Below are 17,621 nucleotides of genomic sequence, written 5' to 3'. Positions count from 1 at the left end.
CCCCACTTACCGGTATAACCACTTAACCACGTAACCACTTATAGGGTTTAAGTGGTTACGGAAGGCCTCCAACATACCAGGATGTACTGTTGATTCATGAGGAAATGAATTATTCAATAAAGCTTGCACCTGCACTTTTGTCTGTAGTTCAACAAGGGAGACACTGGAGATGGACATGACCAAAGAGAAGAGTGTGACGGTGTGTCCCAAAACGTAGTTACTGCACTCTGCCTTTGTAGGGCAGCATAAAGCACTGGTTATTCTGGGGATTGAACCCATGAACTTCTGTGTGTAAAGCAGACGCGATAACCAGCTTGTAGATCGTCTAACCGATAATCGCGTCTGAAGCCGCGGTGTGTCTCACAGAGCCGTGATGATGGCGTCTGTAAACGCGGTAAGTCTACCAGGGCCGCGGTTTCGCGTCTAAAAGACGCAAAGCTGCGTCAAGAGACGCAAAGCTGCGTCTTGACCGCTATTTAAGCACGGACGCGTTATCAGACGGGTCTGAGGTCGCGTCACATGACGCTGACGGGGTCGTCCACGGTGCTTGCTGTCCGTCAGTCTGTCTGTCACACGTCACATGTCACACTTTTGCCCTGCTCATATCTCCGCAACCGTTGCCCCGATCCATGCCAGATTTTGCACACACACTCCTTGCCTGCCAAACTACAACCTCCAAGGAGCTCCAGGGACCCCCAGGTCCCTGGGGGACCCCCAGATGTAAAAAATGACCAAATGTGCAACAATGACCAAATGACCACCCCAACGGGGCTGCTCAAGGGGAATTCCCGGGGACCACCGACTCCTGGATGCAAAAGTGGTGGCGCCCCCAGTGGAGGACCCCCTGCCACTGCAGCGTACATAAAATGCCGTAACTCGGGCTAGGAGCGACCGGGAGAGCCGGGGCCGGTACCTATTCGTCCGCCACGGCGGCGCGGAGACCCCACCCCTCATTTCTCACATGGCCCTCTTCTAGCGCCACCATGTGGCGGATTCTTGCAAAACACATTTTTGGACACTGCTCCTACAATTTTTGCCCTAAAATCACTCAAATCGGTACACAGTATGTCTACACTCATGTCATCAACATGGATCTGTCCCATATAGCGCCACCTTCAGGCCGATTTTTTAAAACACATTTTTGGACACTGCTCCTACAATTTTTGCCCTAAAATCACGCAAATCGCTACACCGTATGGCTACACTCATGTCATCAACATGGATCTGTCCCATATAGCGCCACCTTCAGGCAGATTTTTTCAAACACATTTTTGGACACTGCTCCTACAGATTTTGCCCTAAAATCACACAAATCGGTACACACTATGTCTACACTCAGCGCCACCATCAGGCCGATTTTTTTCAACCACATTTTTGGACACTGCTCCTACACATTTTGCCCTAAAATCACGCTGCGACCTGACGGTCGCTTATCTCCCGATTAGGGAGTCTTACTGGTATGGTTGAACGATGTTGTATAAATGAAACAGTTTCTTCAGTTAGTATCTAAAAGTAAAAAGCTCACTTGCATTTTGTCTGTAAGAAAGGTACTGTATTTGAAGGAAATAAAATGAAGTGCAAAGGATATTGTTCTATTCCTTTTGGGTTAAATGAACAAATGAATATTCGTTTTCAAGTGACTGAGACAACAGACTGAAAATCAATGCTGTATAAAGGGCCTTTCCCATAGAGCTCTATAAGTATAACTATAAAAATATAGTTTTGAAAATCGTTGTGGCCCCAAACCCCAAAGGATTTAGACATCCATGCCATAGAGCCTCATTGTTGACTGGCTTCACACTCTAATTTCTCCACCGCCCACCCAGAGTCACTCGTGATGAGAGAAACTGCTAAATGCCTGATTTGGTGTCAGATGTATTTAATTTCTTGTTCTGTAATGCAAGTTTTTTTACTTACTATTTATCATACAAAGAACTATATAGGTCTTAACAGGGCCGGGCTGGGACATAAATCTGGTCCTGGCATCTTGGCCCAGACGGGCCCACCACGACCACAACGTGTCGAGGCAGCGATGCGCTGTGGACTTGTATCAGCTGTTAAATGTTTGGGTGGGAATCCTGGGCCACAGTAGCCTGTGATTGGGCTACTAGGCCAGTATTCAGATGATAGATAAGCCATTGTCATGCCAATCTCTGCTCTGTTGGCTGGTGCTACGGAACGATTGGCCCTCTCCACTTAAGGGCCATTTATAGTTACGTATGGTTGATTTTGTGTACGTTTTGGGTGAGGAACTACGTACCGTAACTCCGTGGCCATGCATAGTAGACATGCACGTTATTTATGTGCCGACCCGCTCTCCGCTCCAATTCTGCTCCCGTTTGCGTCCGCGCGCCACATGAAGGTGGTTCTCACACGTGTAAAAACCGAAGCATTTAGCCAAAATATGTAGAACCACAGATTTTTGACCCGCCGTGATGTTTGGTACAGTATAAATACGTAGTAACAGTCTGGACTGGATCTGCTGTCTGTCGGCAACATTATCGCGGTAAATGCAACTCTGCGAGGGTACAAATTTAACCACATGGATGCGGACCCGGAGTAGGCTGATTATAACAAAACACACGCACACACCCGGTCATATATTGAACATAATTCCCAAGTAATAAATGAGCTGCATCATCATCTCTTCTTGTGACTTGTGTGCCTCGCTGTCTGTGCTCAGCTGATGACTGTTGATGCGTGATGAGTGAGGAATCGAGGCGTCCTCTTCAAGTGGTTGTGTAACGACCTTTTTTCCGTTTCTTGATAAAATATATTTATTATTGGGACACACAGTTTGAGAACCGCTGTTAGAACAGAGTTAAAGTAATTTTCATCACTACTGCGCCTATGTTTTATAACGGTGGCCGTGGGTACTTCTTGCTACGGATATACATCTTGTACGTTCAGTCCGTCCAGTTGGGTGCTGTCCGTAAGCGTCCGTATACGGATCTAAATCATCCGGAGTACGGAGGCTTGGGAGACAGACCGGATCAACCGGACGGAATTTGTCTCACCCTTCCGTTGCTTATGTATTCCTGCGGTTCTTATGTACTACTATGCATGGTACTTTAGTGGAAAAGGTTTTTTCACAGGCCCACTTGACTTATATAGTTAACCCACGAGGCATATGCCCGGTATGCCAGATGCCCAGTCCACCGCTGAGTCTTAATATTTTATCGAACCCTGCTTAGTATAGCTACAAAACACTGTTAAAAATACACTGATGATCAGAAATGTACAGTATGAGATACTGAAACGTGGTTGACTGGGAAATGTTAATCAATCGAGAGTATGAGGCTAGAGTCTGGAGTCTGACTCTGGCTAAATGAGAGTCTTAACATCACTATCATTTCTCTGTCACTTAGCATGAGTCACTGTCGATAAGAAAATTCTGCTAAATGCCTGAATTGGTATCAGACGTATTTTGTTTCCCGCTCAGTAATGGAATGTTTTTGAGGGCTATTTATCTCATTATTAGTCATTCAAGCTCAATCACTGCAGTTTCAAGAAAGATGGAACGAAAGAAAGAGAGAAACAGTTGAGATATCAACATGGCATTGTGAAATATATGTAGAGTGTGGGAAAATCTCGCTCTTTCGATGAGTCATTCTTTCGACTATGAGCGGTCAGTCATATCCTGGACAATCATTTCTATTTTTATATTGTGATTTGTGGCTACTGGCTGTTTGCCAGGCACCGCAGGCAGGCACTGCAGGCAATAAGACGTTTTCAAAATTGTGTTGCAAATGAAATCTTAATAGATGTCATAGATAGCTCCATAGACTTGGTTGACAGCACTGTGATCATTGTATTTATCAAACATTTATAACTCTCAGTAGGCTACTTCAGTGGTTCTCAACCTTTTTCAGGCTGTGACCCCCAAAATAATCATATTTTAACTGAATATATGATGTTGATCCAAACTGTGATCAACATCAAACGCCTGTTACACATGCACACATGTTATGGTCATGCACATCTCTACGCACATTCTGGACCGAGATTTTTGTCACTCTCTCAGAATTAACCGGGACACTTATTGAGCCGAACGCAATTACCGCTTTGTTCGGCATTTCCAAACTCCCCCTATTTAGAATTCCTCCGGATCTCATAGCCTTCGTAACATTACTGGCAAGACGTCTAATACTTATGAGATGGAAATCGTCAACTCCGCCCTCCCACACACAGTGGATAAGAGACATAGTCAATAACTTACAGTTAGAAAAAATCCGTTACACAATTAGAGGCTCTGTCAGGACATTCCATGACACTTGGGACGCTTTCCTGGAATATATAAATAGAATAACTTTCCCAGTCATTCCTGAATAAGACGACCCCCCCCCCCCCCCCCTTTCTGGCTACAGAATTATTGAGATTCTACACTTGACGTCAAATGGTGGAGCTATGGTGTGACCAAAATGGCACTGTGTGTATGGGTGTGTGCATGTAAGTGTTTTTTGTTTTTGTTTTTGCATTGTTTTTGTTACCTTGTTTCCTTTTCTGTTTGTTTTGTTTCCCCTTCCCTCCACATGGCACGTTTTATGAAATATGCCATGATGTATTGTTGTTGTTGTGCAAAAAAAAGAAAAACCCAATAAACAAATATATATATATATAAAAAAAAAAGAAATGTGCAGATACCCTCTATATACACTTAAACTTAGTTTGTTTTTTACTGTTGAGTGAGAAAATAATGTTGCACATTAAGTTAATCATCTGGCGACCCCCACAAAATAATTTGGGAACCCCCCCTGGGGATCCCGACCCACAGGTTGAGAACCACTGGGCTACTTGGATTCTTCCCTAGTCTAGTCTATCTCTTCTAAAGCCCTCCTCAGAATATGGGGATATTAGGGTTCAAGACAAGTGGTTAATGGAAATACAAGAAAAAGGTCCCATCACACTGATTTTGGAGACCCAAATGTAGAAACCCATGAAATGATCGTGCACGGGCTCTTTCGTACATGCGCTCGCGGGAAGCAAGAGCTGGATTGTGGTCATCTTTGTGAAATATCGCCTGGCGTTTACTCGCGGAACGAGTGTGTTTGTGTCTCCACCACGGCGGCGTGAATACTCCACGTTTGGAGAGCTCTCTCTCTCTCTCTCTCCAGTCTCTGGCAGCCCTGAGTATTCCCCTGAGGGAAGGGAAGCTCACCACTCAAGATGTGCCGGGCTAAAACATTGTGTTATTATTAGGTTCCACTGGGGGTTGAACCCAGGACCTTCTGCGTGTAAAGCAGACGTGATAACCACTACACCATAGAACCCGGTGATGTTGCTAGGTTTTCAATGTAATCGGTCCTCGGACGCACAGGTGGTCATTCAAATGGGTCCCAGAATTATTTTATGGGTCCCGCAACGACACACACATTATGTACTGTATCGGTGAAAACAATAGCTACTTGTACAGTATGTAGTTAATAAAGGACAGATGCATGGATGTACAAGACAATCACCAACAACATTAATTAAGGATCTTTTAACTTTCAGACAGAGAAATAGGGACTACAAATCTGAAACCCATCATGTTCCCATGAAACCCTAAAGCACTGGTTATCTGCGTGTAACGCGGACATGATAACCACTACGCTATAGAACCTGTTGTTTGTCATTCTTCATGGTACAATACACCATTGTTTCTGAAAGTGAGTCCGGGGAACCCTATGGGTCCTTGAGGGGCTTCCAGGGGATCCCCAGTAATGCGAAACGGTTTAATTTCTCAATTAATGCACCAGCTAGAAGTTATAACAAAATGAGAGAATGTATTAAGAATGACCATTCAGATAATAAGTTAGAATTCTGCACTAATAAATCGAATGTAAAAACCAAATGCTGTTCACTTATGGGGTTCCCTGGCACATAAGTCTTTTTCAACCCACGGTCTGTGGCCAAATATTCAGGAATTTGGAGGTCCTTGACATGAAAATGTTTGAGAAACACTGAACTACACCATAGAATCTGTGTGAACCGGTTCCCTCACCCAATTAACAGGTTCTATGGTGTAGTGGTTATCACATCTGCTTTACACGCAGAAGGTCCTGGGTTCGACCCCCAGTGGAACCATGTATTGTTTATTTGAGTATTTCTGCCTTGTCTGATGTCATAAGTTTGTTAAACAAAACCACCTCACTGTGGGCTAGCCGCCAGCCTTCAGTGATTGGCAGAGTGGCACAGGCCGTGGTAGCGTGTCGATATTTCGACATAACATTTGTTCGATGTTCCATTTGTTTGACGCAAGTGAATGTTAACCTGGTGAAATGCTAACCTACCGACGCTGGTGAATGCTCACCTGCTAAATGTTACGCACTATGCCTAACCCAAACCCTAACCCTTAATCGAAATGATGACACGTAGAAATAGAGAGATTTATCTGCAGGCCGTGCCGTCAGGCCAACTCGGAACAACTGATTTCATGGTTTTGGGAGGTGTGTATGGTTTTAAGGTTAGGTTTAGCCTGGGCATAGTGTTTGTGAGGTCAGGCTTAGGGTCAAGGTTAGATTTGTGAGGTTAGGGATAAGGTTAGGTTTAGGCATCGTTTCTGTGAGGTTAAAGGAGTAGTTCACCCCCAAAATGACTTTTTTTCTATTGATTAGTCACGCCATGGAGAGTAGAGTTCAATAATATTTTTTGGTTTTTGTCGCATTCCTAAGACAAAAATTTGATTTGAGTAAATCTACCCCCATTGATTCCGGATGGTGACCCGTTTCGAAACCGGTCACCATCCGGAATCAATGGGGGTACATTTATTGTTATCACATTTTTGTCTTAGGAATGTGACAAAAACCAAAAAATATTATTGAACTCTACTCTCCATGGCGTGACTAATCAATAGAAAAAAAGTCATTTTGGGGGTGAACTACTCCTTTAAGGGTTAGGGTTAGGTTTGGGTTTAGGCCTATAACAACAACACCCACCTGGGTGAAACACCACAGAAAGAGGGAGTCTTTTTAAGGAAGGACCTCTCATTGCAACCTCTTTCCTCTCCTGAGGCAGGTCTGGCATGATTGGGGGCCTAACCGTTTTCTTCTGTTTTGTGTCGCACTGTTTTATACAACACTAACACATCCACACACTGCAGACATGACTGATTACTGACTTGTTCACATTTCATACCCCTTTTTAACGAAATATTAAACTTAAAACGTTTGACTCACATGTGGACTCTCATTTTTTTCCTCGTATTCCACATGTACATGTAGCCTAGTTCCAGACCCTGAATCGCTAGCCACACCCCTTTAAATTTTTTGTTTTGGCGATTCAACGAAATGTCAATTCAGGCTGAGTGTCAGGCTACATGTACATGATGAGTTTTTCACTGCATTACGTAACAAGGTACATGTTTTGGGGAGAATGAATTCCATCTGGTCTTCAATCTGCCCCATGGCCTCCTCAACCTGAATGTGTGTCGAACACCTCCATTGGGGCCATAACCTGTTATTTATCAACATTGATTGATTGATTGATTGATTGATTGATTGATTGATTGATTGATTGATTGTGCTTCCAGAGAAAGGAGACTTCCTGGCGTTGGACCTGGGTGGAACTAACTTCAGGGTTCTTCACGTGCGCGTGGTGGAGGACCTTCAGAGAGTGTTGAAGATGGACAGCAAGATATGTGCCATCCCACAGGAAATCATGCTGGGCTCCGGAGAACAGGTGTGTGTGTGTGTGTGTGTGTGTGTGTGTGTGTGTGTGTGTGTGTGTGTGTGTGTGTGTGCGTGCGTGTGTGCGTGCGTGCGTGCGTGCGTGCGTGCGTGCGAGCGAGCGAGCGAGCGAGCGAGAGAGAGAGAGAGAGAGAGAGAAATTGTTTATAGACTTAAGACTTATCAAATTCACATGAATGTGTCTAGTACAGTGTACACAATCTAATCGTATCTCTATCTGTGTGTGTGTGTGTGTGTGTGTGTGTGTGTGTGTGTGTGTGTGTGTGTGTGTGTGTGTGTGCGTGCGCGCGTGCGTGCGCGTGTGTCTGCATGTGTTCATGCGTATGTGCGTGCATGTATACAGTTGTTTGATCACATAGCAGCTTGTCTGGCAGAGTTTCTGGAATCCCTGGAACTGAAGGCACAAACTCTTCCTCTTGGATTCACCTTCTCGTTCCCCTGTGAACAGAAAGACATCGACAAGGTCTCTCTCTCTCTCTCCACACACACTCACCCTCACCCCCACACTTACACTCACACATGCTCAAACGAACATATCGTTGCTGTCGGGCAGAAACCTCTTATCTCCTTATTTGAAGTCCATATTTGCATGCTCGAAACACGGCACGAAGCGACACATTTTGAGCTTGTAGATCTGCTACTTTGGCTATTATTGAATTTGAATAATAATTTGCACATATATGAGTTTTCCACCCGACAGAGACGATATACAGAAACACAAATCATATCGTCGTTGTCGGGTGAAAACCTTGTATGTCCAAAACCGCTTGTTTTGCATTTATCACTTTTAAAATGATTTAAACTAGTGAAAACAGCCGATCTACAAGCACACAACGCCTCGCATCGCGAGGCATTGTGTGCTTGTAGATCTGCTATTTTCACTACTTTTGTGCGACGGCCTTGTACGATGAAGCAGGGCTTAAGAACGGACAAATTTGAAACTTGGAGATACAAGGTTTCCACCCGACAACAACGATATCCTATCATATATCGTTGCTCTCAGGTAGCAGGTAACAATGACGATGTTACAACATCTTTTATGAACTCATAATTATTGCCTGTCTCCACTCCACAGAGCATCCTGATTCGCTGGACCAAAGGTTTTAACTGTTCGGGCGTCGAGGGAGAGGACGTGGTCAGACTGCTCCGGGAGGCCATCCTCAGGAGAGGAGTGAGTGTATTAGGCTCAACTCGAGTTATTCCAACTGACGGAGTGAGTTATGTGGAATGAAAAGGGTTACCTGCAACGATCAACTCCAAGTCCACCATGAAGAGCTGGCTGGATAACAGCTGGACCAATTATAAACATTAACTAGTTGTAACAGGGTCCATGCGGGTGCCGTGTCAAGAGAATGCTTTTTGTGTCGAGGAGCGTTTTGGACAGAATGTCCATACTGCCCTACAAAGCTAGAGTGCAGTAACTACTAACAAAGATTGATTAGCAGATGATTAGCTCAATGTGCATCAGTGAATCAATCAAATGCTAATACTAGTCATATTAGATATCATAGTATATGATAATATATCACTGAACATGTACTGTATAGCATTGTGGTGTGAGAGCAGTGTTTCTCAAATGGGGTTACAAGGACACCTAGGGGTACGCGGAGGTACTACAGTAGAAAAATAGAAAATATATAGATAGTTTACTATTATATAAAATATTGGCAGACTGTAAACCTGTTTACAGGTGTAAAACAGTGAGTGAGATTTGTTTTGTGCACGCTCTATCGTTTCTATTATTTCCAGGATGACGAAAAAAATAAAAAAGGGGTGGGGAGAGGGGTTAAGGGCTCAAAAAGAGACAACAAGGTATCTACATGATCACATATCCACCAGAAACATTATTTTTTAAATGAGGTTTAGAAATAAGGAGCAGAGTAGCTGGTATACTGCCCATGCTATTGACATCAGTGCAAGAACAGTATCAGTGCGTTGTACACACGATATCGGAAAGTCAACCACATTGTCTACAAAAGGTTGCGTTATTGGTATAATACTGTGGTTCTCAACCTTTTCAGGCCGCGACCCCCAAAATAATCATATTTTAACTGGGGACCCCCACCCTGACAAGCACTAAGAGTTGAGACATGACATTTTGTGTAACATGGTTCTATTGTGAAAATAGCTACATGCTACATCTACATGCTCACAATGCCTCGCAACACGAGGCTTTGTGAGCATGTAGATCGTCTATTTTCACAATTCTAATATTTGACAATTTGGTTAATGTTTAATTTGTCATTTCAGAGTTATTAAAAAGTCCTTAAACTGTCACTTTAGAAAAGTGCAGAGACCCTCTATACACTTAAACTTTATGTTGGTTTGTTTTCTGTTGAGTGAGAAAAACAATGTTGCACATTAAGTTAATTAATCATCTGGGGACCCCCCCAAATACCCACAGGTTGAGAACCACTGGTATAATCCACAGTTAGGTCCATGAGGAAAGCAAAAGTCCAAGTCTCTCTCTGAACGTCTCCGTCTCTCTCTCTCTCAGGACTATGACATCGGTAACATTGCCATGGTGAACGACACTGTGGGGACCATGATGAGCTGTGGCTACAGAGACCAGAGCTGTGAGATAGGAATGATCATTGGTAAGATATATTACATACTGTACCACAACTAACCCTTATGAAACTATGCCATGTACTGTTACTAGAATAACAGCATAAACATGTCAACTAAACACAGGATCGGACCCGAACAGCAAACAGGGCTCTATAAGCTCAATGGCAAAAATGCCCGCACTTGCACAGGAAACCAGGTTCAAATCTGGCATAGAAGAGGAAAGTTACATAGTGCACCTTTAGAGAAGAAGGCATTGATTGATTGATTGATTGATTGATTGATTGATTGAGTGCAGTAACTTCCCGATTGTTGTTTCTCTGTCTGAAAATCAAAAGATCCTTAATTAATTACCTGTGCAGTGCAGCCCCATGGTGACCGAGAAATGGCAATTTAGTCACTTAATAGGTTCTATAGTGTAGTGGTTATCACATCTGCTTTACACGCAGAAGGTCCTGGGTTCAATCCCCAGTAGAACCTGCATTGATTGATTGAAGACTTTATTTGAGGTTTCCGTAGGAAAAGATACTGTTTCATTACACTACAGTTCACTGGTGCACGGCCAACTAAAAGGATACACCCAAAATAGCCTATGGCTTGTTTCATTTGAGATCCTTTCTTTAACTCATATAACATTGAATGACAAACAGGTAGAACTCATTACTATGCATTAGTACTGTGCATACTATGCATAACACAATCATTCTATTTTATTTAAATGATTTCTTAATAGTAACATTTGGCACTTTGCCTCTCTCTCTCTCTCTCTCTCTCTCTCTCTCTCTCTCATGCTCTCTTGGTGTCTCTCTCTCAGGTACAGGGACCAATGCTTGCTACATGGAGGAGATGAGGAACGTGAAGCGCGTGGAGGGGGACGACGGGAGGATGTGCATCAACACAGAGTGGGGGGGCTTCGGGGACAACGGCTGCCTCGAGGACATCCAGACGGAGTATGACGTCACCGTGGACAAGGACTCCCTGAACCCCGGTGTCCACACGTACGTACTGTATACTGTTGTCTTCTTCTAAAATGATCCTCCTCTGTTTCAAAAGTACACAGGTTCATCCGTATAGGTAGGGTGACCATATTAAGCCCCTCAAACAGGGCCCCCTAAATCAATGCGCACGTTTGTCGTGTACGCGCACACCCATTCGTGCACGTGTTTGAGTACATGAACATAAGTGTTAGGGTTAGGGTTGTTGTTGTACACAAGATTAAGTGTTGCATACGACAAAATCAGCCTCAGCATTGAACTCAGATACGCAATGCATTTGTTCATGTTTTCAGATTGGTTACGTGAGCATGTTTACATGAACAGCATGATAATGCAACCACTGAAAACAACTATTATGTTTGTTCGAACAAATGGGATATTTTTTTGTGAATGTTGAAAACTGGGACATATTACTGTTTTATAGGTATTTGTCGGGACTCTGGACATACAGTTTGAAATCGGGACAGTCCTGGCCAAACCGGGATGTCTGGTCACCCAACGTATAGGTGTAAACGTTCTTTTAGAAAGCTTGTCTTTATAGCACCATAGCCACCCTTAAGGGACATGCTGGAGGCAAAAACAGGGTCACACAAACTTTACAACTTATGGTAATAAAATATTGGTGCCAAATAGGTGCAGCTTGACTGGTTGGACCAGTTTGTGTGTGTGTGTGTGTGTGTGTATGTGTGTGTGTGTGTGTGTGTGTGTGTGTGTGTGTGTGTGTGTGTGTGTGTGTGTGTGTGTGTGTGTGTGTGTGTGTGTGTGTGTGTGTGTGTGTGTGTGTGTGTGTGTGGTGTTGCAGACAAATCTAAATAATAATGATAATAATAATAATAAAAAATGATGTCTGTGTCTGTAATGTCTGTCTTTTTGTCTGTCTGTCTTTCTCTAGGTTTGAAAAGATGATCAGTGGGATGTATCTGGGAGAGGTCGTCCGATTGGTTCTGGTGAAGCTCGGAGAGGAGGGGCTTCTGTTTGACGGACAGGTGTCAGAGCCACTGAGGACGCAGGGTGAATTCCAAACCAAGTTTATCTCGGACATAGAGGAGTGAGTCATTCACTCATTCACTCATTCACTCATTCACTCATTCATTCATTCACTCATTCACTTACATCCATACAGAAGGACAAGATATGCACTGAATCACGTCCATTATTCAGTGTGTGTGTGTGTGTGTGTGTGTGTGTGTGTGTGTGTGTGTGTGTGTGTGACTGTGTGTGTGTGTGTGTGTGTGTGTGTGTGTGTGTGTGTGTGTGTGTGTGTGTGTGTGTGCGTGCGTGCGTGCGTGCGTGCGTGCGTGCGTGCGTGCGTGCGTGCATGTATTACTATCCTCACAAGATTAATGGGTGTTTTATGGTAAAAGAAAAATTTGAGCAGTGCCTCAGCGCTCCAGTGCTTAACCAAGTGTGTCTCTATCTATGTTTGTAGCATGCAATACCTTCACCCAAAAGATATGGGAGTTTTTTGTCATTAGTTATGTTTTCAGACTCTCCTTGGGTGATTGTTTTCTGTGGGAAGTATGTCTCTGATGTCTCTCTCTCTCTCTCTCAGGGAGGAGGGGGGATTGGAGAGTGCCAGGGAGGTGCTCACGTCGTTGGGTCTGAAGGCGGGTCCCGTGGACTGTCGCCTGGTCCGGCTGGTCTGCGACACCGTCTCCACGCGCTCCGCCTACCTCTGCGCCTCGGCCCTCGCCACCGTGGCCGAGCGCATCCGCAAGAACCGCGCTGTGGACCACCTGAGGACGGTGGTGGGCGTGGACGGAACCGTCTTCAGGAAACACCCAAAGTCAGTAGCAGTCACTCAACCCTTCTCTCTCTCTCTCTCTCTCTCTCTCTCTGTCTCTCTCTGTCTCTGTCTCTCTCTCTCTCTCTCTCTCTCTCTCTCTCTCTCTCTCTCTCTCTCTCTCACATCCTGTATGTCTTAATATCGTAGCTGTCAGGCAGGCCTTTATCCATATTTAAACTTGGTATATTGTTTTCATAAATGAATGCCTACTTGATCATTCTACACAATCTACAGCGTCACACAAAAGCATCTCAAAAATAGCAGATCCACAAGCCCGTTTTGAACTTGTAGATCTGCTACTTTTGAACCGTTTAGAGCTTTTACATCTCAACGCTTTTCTACTTTTGCACAAGATTAATTCGTAGGGTATTCATTTATCTCTCTGTGTTTCTGTGTGCACGTGCATGCATGCATGCATGCATGCGTATGGTAGGCAGACAGACAGGTAACAGGCCTACAGTGACAGTGATTCATAACCTGATTTCCGGGGGGAGTGATTAGCTTTTCCGCAGCGCACTGCCCTTGATCTCGTCATTCAAAAGCCTGCTAGCCTGAGGGGAAGTACAGTAACTGCTGCATAGCCTACTGCCCTTGGCCAGCTGTCCCTGAACTGCTCTGCTCTGTCTGGCATCAAGCCCACAGTTGCTGGTCCATTCTGTCTACCAGTGGTGGGAAAAGTACTCCCCTTACTTAAAGGGGAATACCACTAATTTTCAAGAGTGAACTGTCATTAATATAGATAGATAGATAGATAGATAGATAGATAGATAGATAGATAGATAGATACCTTTATTATCCCAAGGGGGAAATTCAGTTGTCCAGTAGAAGCACAGCAGTATACAGTTATTTACAAAGTTACAGAGACGTAAGAAAAGATAGATAAGAGGGGAAAAAAACAAAAACAAAGACAAGAGCAGTACAGTACCAATAAAGAGAAGGTGCATCAATAGAGGGGGCGAATAATATATAAGTATATATACATAAAGTGTCTTGCAAAAGAGACCATAGCAGTCAATGCTAGTTAGTGCAAACAAGTATCTCACTGTCATTGTTAAATAAAGCAAAAATACTCAGAAACTACCAACACAACCTAATAGTGCAATGTCAAAAATCAGTGCGAAAAAAGAAGAAACTAGGAAGCGTGTCACCGCAAGACGCACATGAGCACTCTTCCTGGACGGTCCTTAGAGGTCAAAGTCAATACAGCAATAGTTCCTTAGAGGTCAAAGTCAATACAGCAATGGTTCCGTCAGTCTAAGTTAGGAAGGGAGACCTTTTCAAGTGTCCGTTATGTGTTAAAAGATTTTCCTAATCTCTCACATCTCCGTCCTGGGTAGGTAAAGCGGTCGTTTCCTCTCTTACTCCAGTAACTGGTGATCTCTAGATGGAGGGGGTGGGAGGAGTTCTCCAAGATGGAATCTAGCTTCCTCGCTGTGCGCACCCTGGTTACTTCCTCCACCCCCTGCAGAGAGGACCCAACGACAGAGCCAGCTTTCTTCACCAGTCTGTTTAGGTTAAACTCTGTTGTTGCCACCCCAGCATGTATAATATACATGCTGGTATATGTAATATACCTTGGAGTTGTTGTGTTCTGTGTTGCCTGGAACTGGAGGATTGGTTGTGGGGTTTGGCTTGCAGAGTACACATTGATGACATGATGAATGTGTACTCTGTAAGACAAAATCAAGTAGTTTCTATGGTGTAGTGTGTAGTAGTTATCACATCTGCATGGTGACAGAGAAATGACAACCCTGTTACTTCACAGGTTCTATAGTGTAGTGGTTATCACGTCTGCTTTACACGCAGAAGGTCCTGGGTTCAATCCCCAGTAGAACCAGTGCTTTAGTGTTTCATGTTAACATGATTGTTGTAGACTACATTCTTGTGGACCTGCAACTTTTGATGCCTTTTTGTGACGCTGTAGTATGATCAAGTAGGGAGTTAATTTACGGGGAAAATATAGTAGATAAGAGGTTTCTGCCTGACAACAACGTAGTCAAGGTTGAAGGCTCTTTATTGTGATCATCTTGTGTGCAGGTACATAATAGTAAAAAATAATTGCCTTTGTCCCCTCCCTCCCCTCCAGTTTCAGTGACCGGCTGAAGTCGGCGGTGCGAGTGCTGGCGCCCCGCTGCGACGTCAACTTCATGGTGTCGGAGGACGGCAGTGGGAAGGGTGCCGCCATGGTGGCGGCCGTGGCCCAGCGCCTGGGCCTCATGTCCCGCCTGCTAGAGGACAGCGAGGGAGAGGACGACCAGGAGGAGGACGACGATGAAGATTCATGAGACTGAGTTTTGTTGGGGTGGGCTTCGGTTCAGTTCATTTATTTATTTCCAACGTTTTAAAGTGAATAAGAGAAAAACTACATGAAATAAAGAGAATCGTAAGATTGCCGGCATTATTACAACATAATGAGTAAAGTAAAGTGAAGAAGAAGAAACGTATCTGGTCCTACCCCTTCTTTACTCTTTACTATAGTAAAGAATTACTCTGTCTAATCTAAATATTCAGGGCTTTCCGCCCCAGTGTTTACATACTCAAATTGAAAGAAATCTCCTTGTATGGGCTGTTCTGTCCATGACGTGATCTCCATATATGGAGTTCCGTGCTCATACGGACACTGGCGTCAGTTATCTCCATACATGGAGTGAACTAATGAACTAATTTTGTCAAAATGAATTCAGACTGTGAGGTTTTGTATGTTGAGATTCTGTAACTACAACACATTATTATTGCAATATTTACAATTATGTAAAATGTGTGAATTATCTTTTTATTTACTATAGAAATCTGTGTGCACTAATTTCCCAAAGGCCTGTTGCAATCATATTTGTATTTTTAATATGAACACAGAAATTGGGATTTTGACTTTCCCTTTGATGTGCCTTGTGCACACATTTTTAGAAAACTACTGCTTTAGATAACATCTCAATGAAAGATATGTACAGTATGCAATTCTATCACATTTAGAGCAGTGGTTCAAGGAGACCTTCTGTATGTATTTGTATTTTACAATTCTATTCTCTTAATTTTTGTATTCTTCATTCACCATAAAATATTAAAAAGATAACAAATATATAGGCGTCTCTGTGGATATGTCCAAAACTGTTACTTTTCAGGATTCAAATTCAAAAACAGCAAAAGTAGCAGATCGGATCTACAAGCTCAAAACGTGTCACTTCGCGTTGAGTTTCGACCTCGCAGATCTTCTACTTTTGAGGCTTTTATGTGACACTGTAGTATGATCATAAATCATAAATCATAAAAATATGACGATAACAGGTTTCTAACAGCAACGACATACAGTATATTCTCAGTCAAAGTGAGAGTGGCATTGTGGCCTGTGTTGTGAATGATGGCCTGTGTAGCCAATCTAGCCATGAGTGACATGCTCTGGCTAAAGCCACCTCCACCCCTCCTGCTCCTCCTTTTTATGCTCGTCTGATCTTATCAATGTCATTGTCTTCATGGCATTGTTCCTGCTGCTCTGTTCTGTGGCACCCCGGCGGGGAGTCTTTGTCTGGCGTCACTGTTGTTGCTGCTCTGTTGTTCTGCGGTGACCAGAGGGGGTCTTTGTCCGATCGATGTCACTATTTCACCGATATAGGTGTGTAACGGTTCATAAAACTCCCGATTTGGGTTCAATTCGATTCAGAGAGATATCACGTTTCATACATTTTTCTGAAAAAAGTTGCAATTCCAGAGAAATGTCCTTGATTTTTCTTTACTGAACTTGGGAGAGCGGTTGAGATTGTCACTAAATGATAACTGCAAGTCCACCTTAAGGCCAGGTTTGATTGATTGAATACTTTATTAACGTACATAGTTCATATACAATTCGTATACGAATACACGTACTGTTACAACCCTTGTTGTTGCTGCTCTGCAGAACCCAGAACCGAGCCATGCCCACACATATTAACTGCGTGAATATTGCAATTAAATGACTGTCTTTTTTCATATACAATTAAAATGTATTATTTCTGCAAAAGTGGTCTTTATTATTATTGAGACAGGCGGTAGGAAAGCTGAGAGGGACACACACACAGGCCCGAAGGTTCTGGTAGAATTTGAACACCAAAAAGAGGCTTGTTGATGACAGTGGTTCTCCAAGCAGGGTCCTTGAGAAGATCTAGGGGGGCCCTATAAGGAATATTTCTGAATCATTTTAACACAAATCTCGTATGGATTGGCACAAAATATTTATAGATGGGGGTCTGCGGCCAAAATAAATACATTGGTAGGATAAAAAGTGTGAGTGTGTGTGTGTGTGTGTGTGCGTGCGTGCGTGCGTGCGTGCGTGCGTGCGTGCGTGCATGTGTCTGTCTGTCTAGGCTGCTCAACAGCTAGCCTGGGATCCCATCACTTTTGGGAGTTTGGAACCAAAACAAAGCGACGCTTTGTTTTGGGGAGGCTCTCTCCATTCCGACATGTCGCCACTCCGAAATTGACTTCTTATTGTCGGAGTGGCGACACTCCCATGGGCCTAAGGTTTAGGGTTAGGGTTAGAGATAGGGTTAGTGTCGGAATGGAGACATGTCGGAAAGGAGACATGTCGGAGTGGAGAGATGCACTCATACAGTACATACCTGTATACATGAATAC

At 43.7% G+C, this 17,621-nt stretch overlaps 1 protein-coding gene across 1 annotated transcript in view; it reads left to right on the top strand.

The window, feature by feature from the left end:
• LOC308304659 (hexokinase-4-like) overlaps positions 1 to 15,301 on the top strand; it is a gene marked incomplete at both ends in the record, with an annotated part of 31,182 nt that extends 15,881 nt beyond the window's left edge. The window contains 8 exons of the mRNA XM_080749283.1: positions 7,511 to 7,659; positions 8,011 to 8,130; positions 8,743 to 8,838; positions 10,165 to 10,264; positions 11,050 to 11,233; positions 12,123 to 12,278; positions 12,783 to 13,016; positions 15,103 to 15,301. Of these exons, the coding sequence (XP_080605409.1) occupies positions 7,511 to 7,659; positions 8,011 to 8,130; positions 8,743 to 8,838; positions 10,165 to 10,264; positions 11,050 to 11,233; positions 12,123 to 12,278; positions 12,783 to 13,016; positions 15,103 to 15,301 (1,238 nt within the window). The remainder of the gene's footprint in view (positions 1 to 7,510; positions 7,660 to 8,010; positions 8,131 to 8,742; positions 8,839 to 10,164; positions 10,265 to 11,049; positions 11,234 to 12,122; positions 12,279 to 12,782; positions 13,017 to 15,102) is intronic.
• Between the last annotated feature and the right edge of the window lie 2,320 nt (positions 15,302 to 17,621).

Source organism: Nannobrachium achirus (assembly GCF_963921795.1).
Source record: "Nannobrachium achirus genome assembly, chromosome: 19".
In the NCBI taxonomy this organism is placed as follows: domain Eukaryota; kingdom Metazoa; phylum Chordata; class Actinopteri; order Myctophiformes; family Myctophidae; genus Nannobrachium; species Nannobrachium achirus.
Note: the sequence above shows the minus strand (reverse complement) of the source record. Positions and strands in the feature narration are given on the sequence as shown.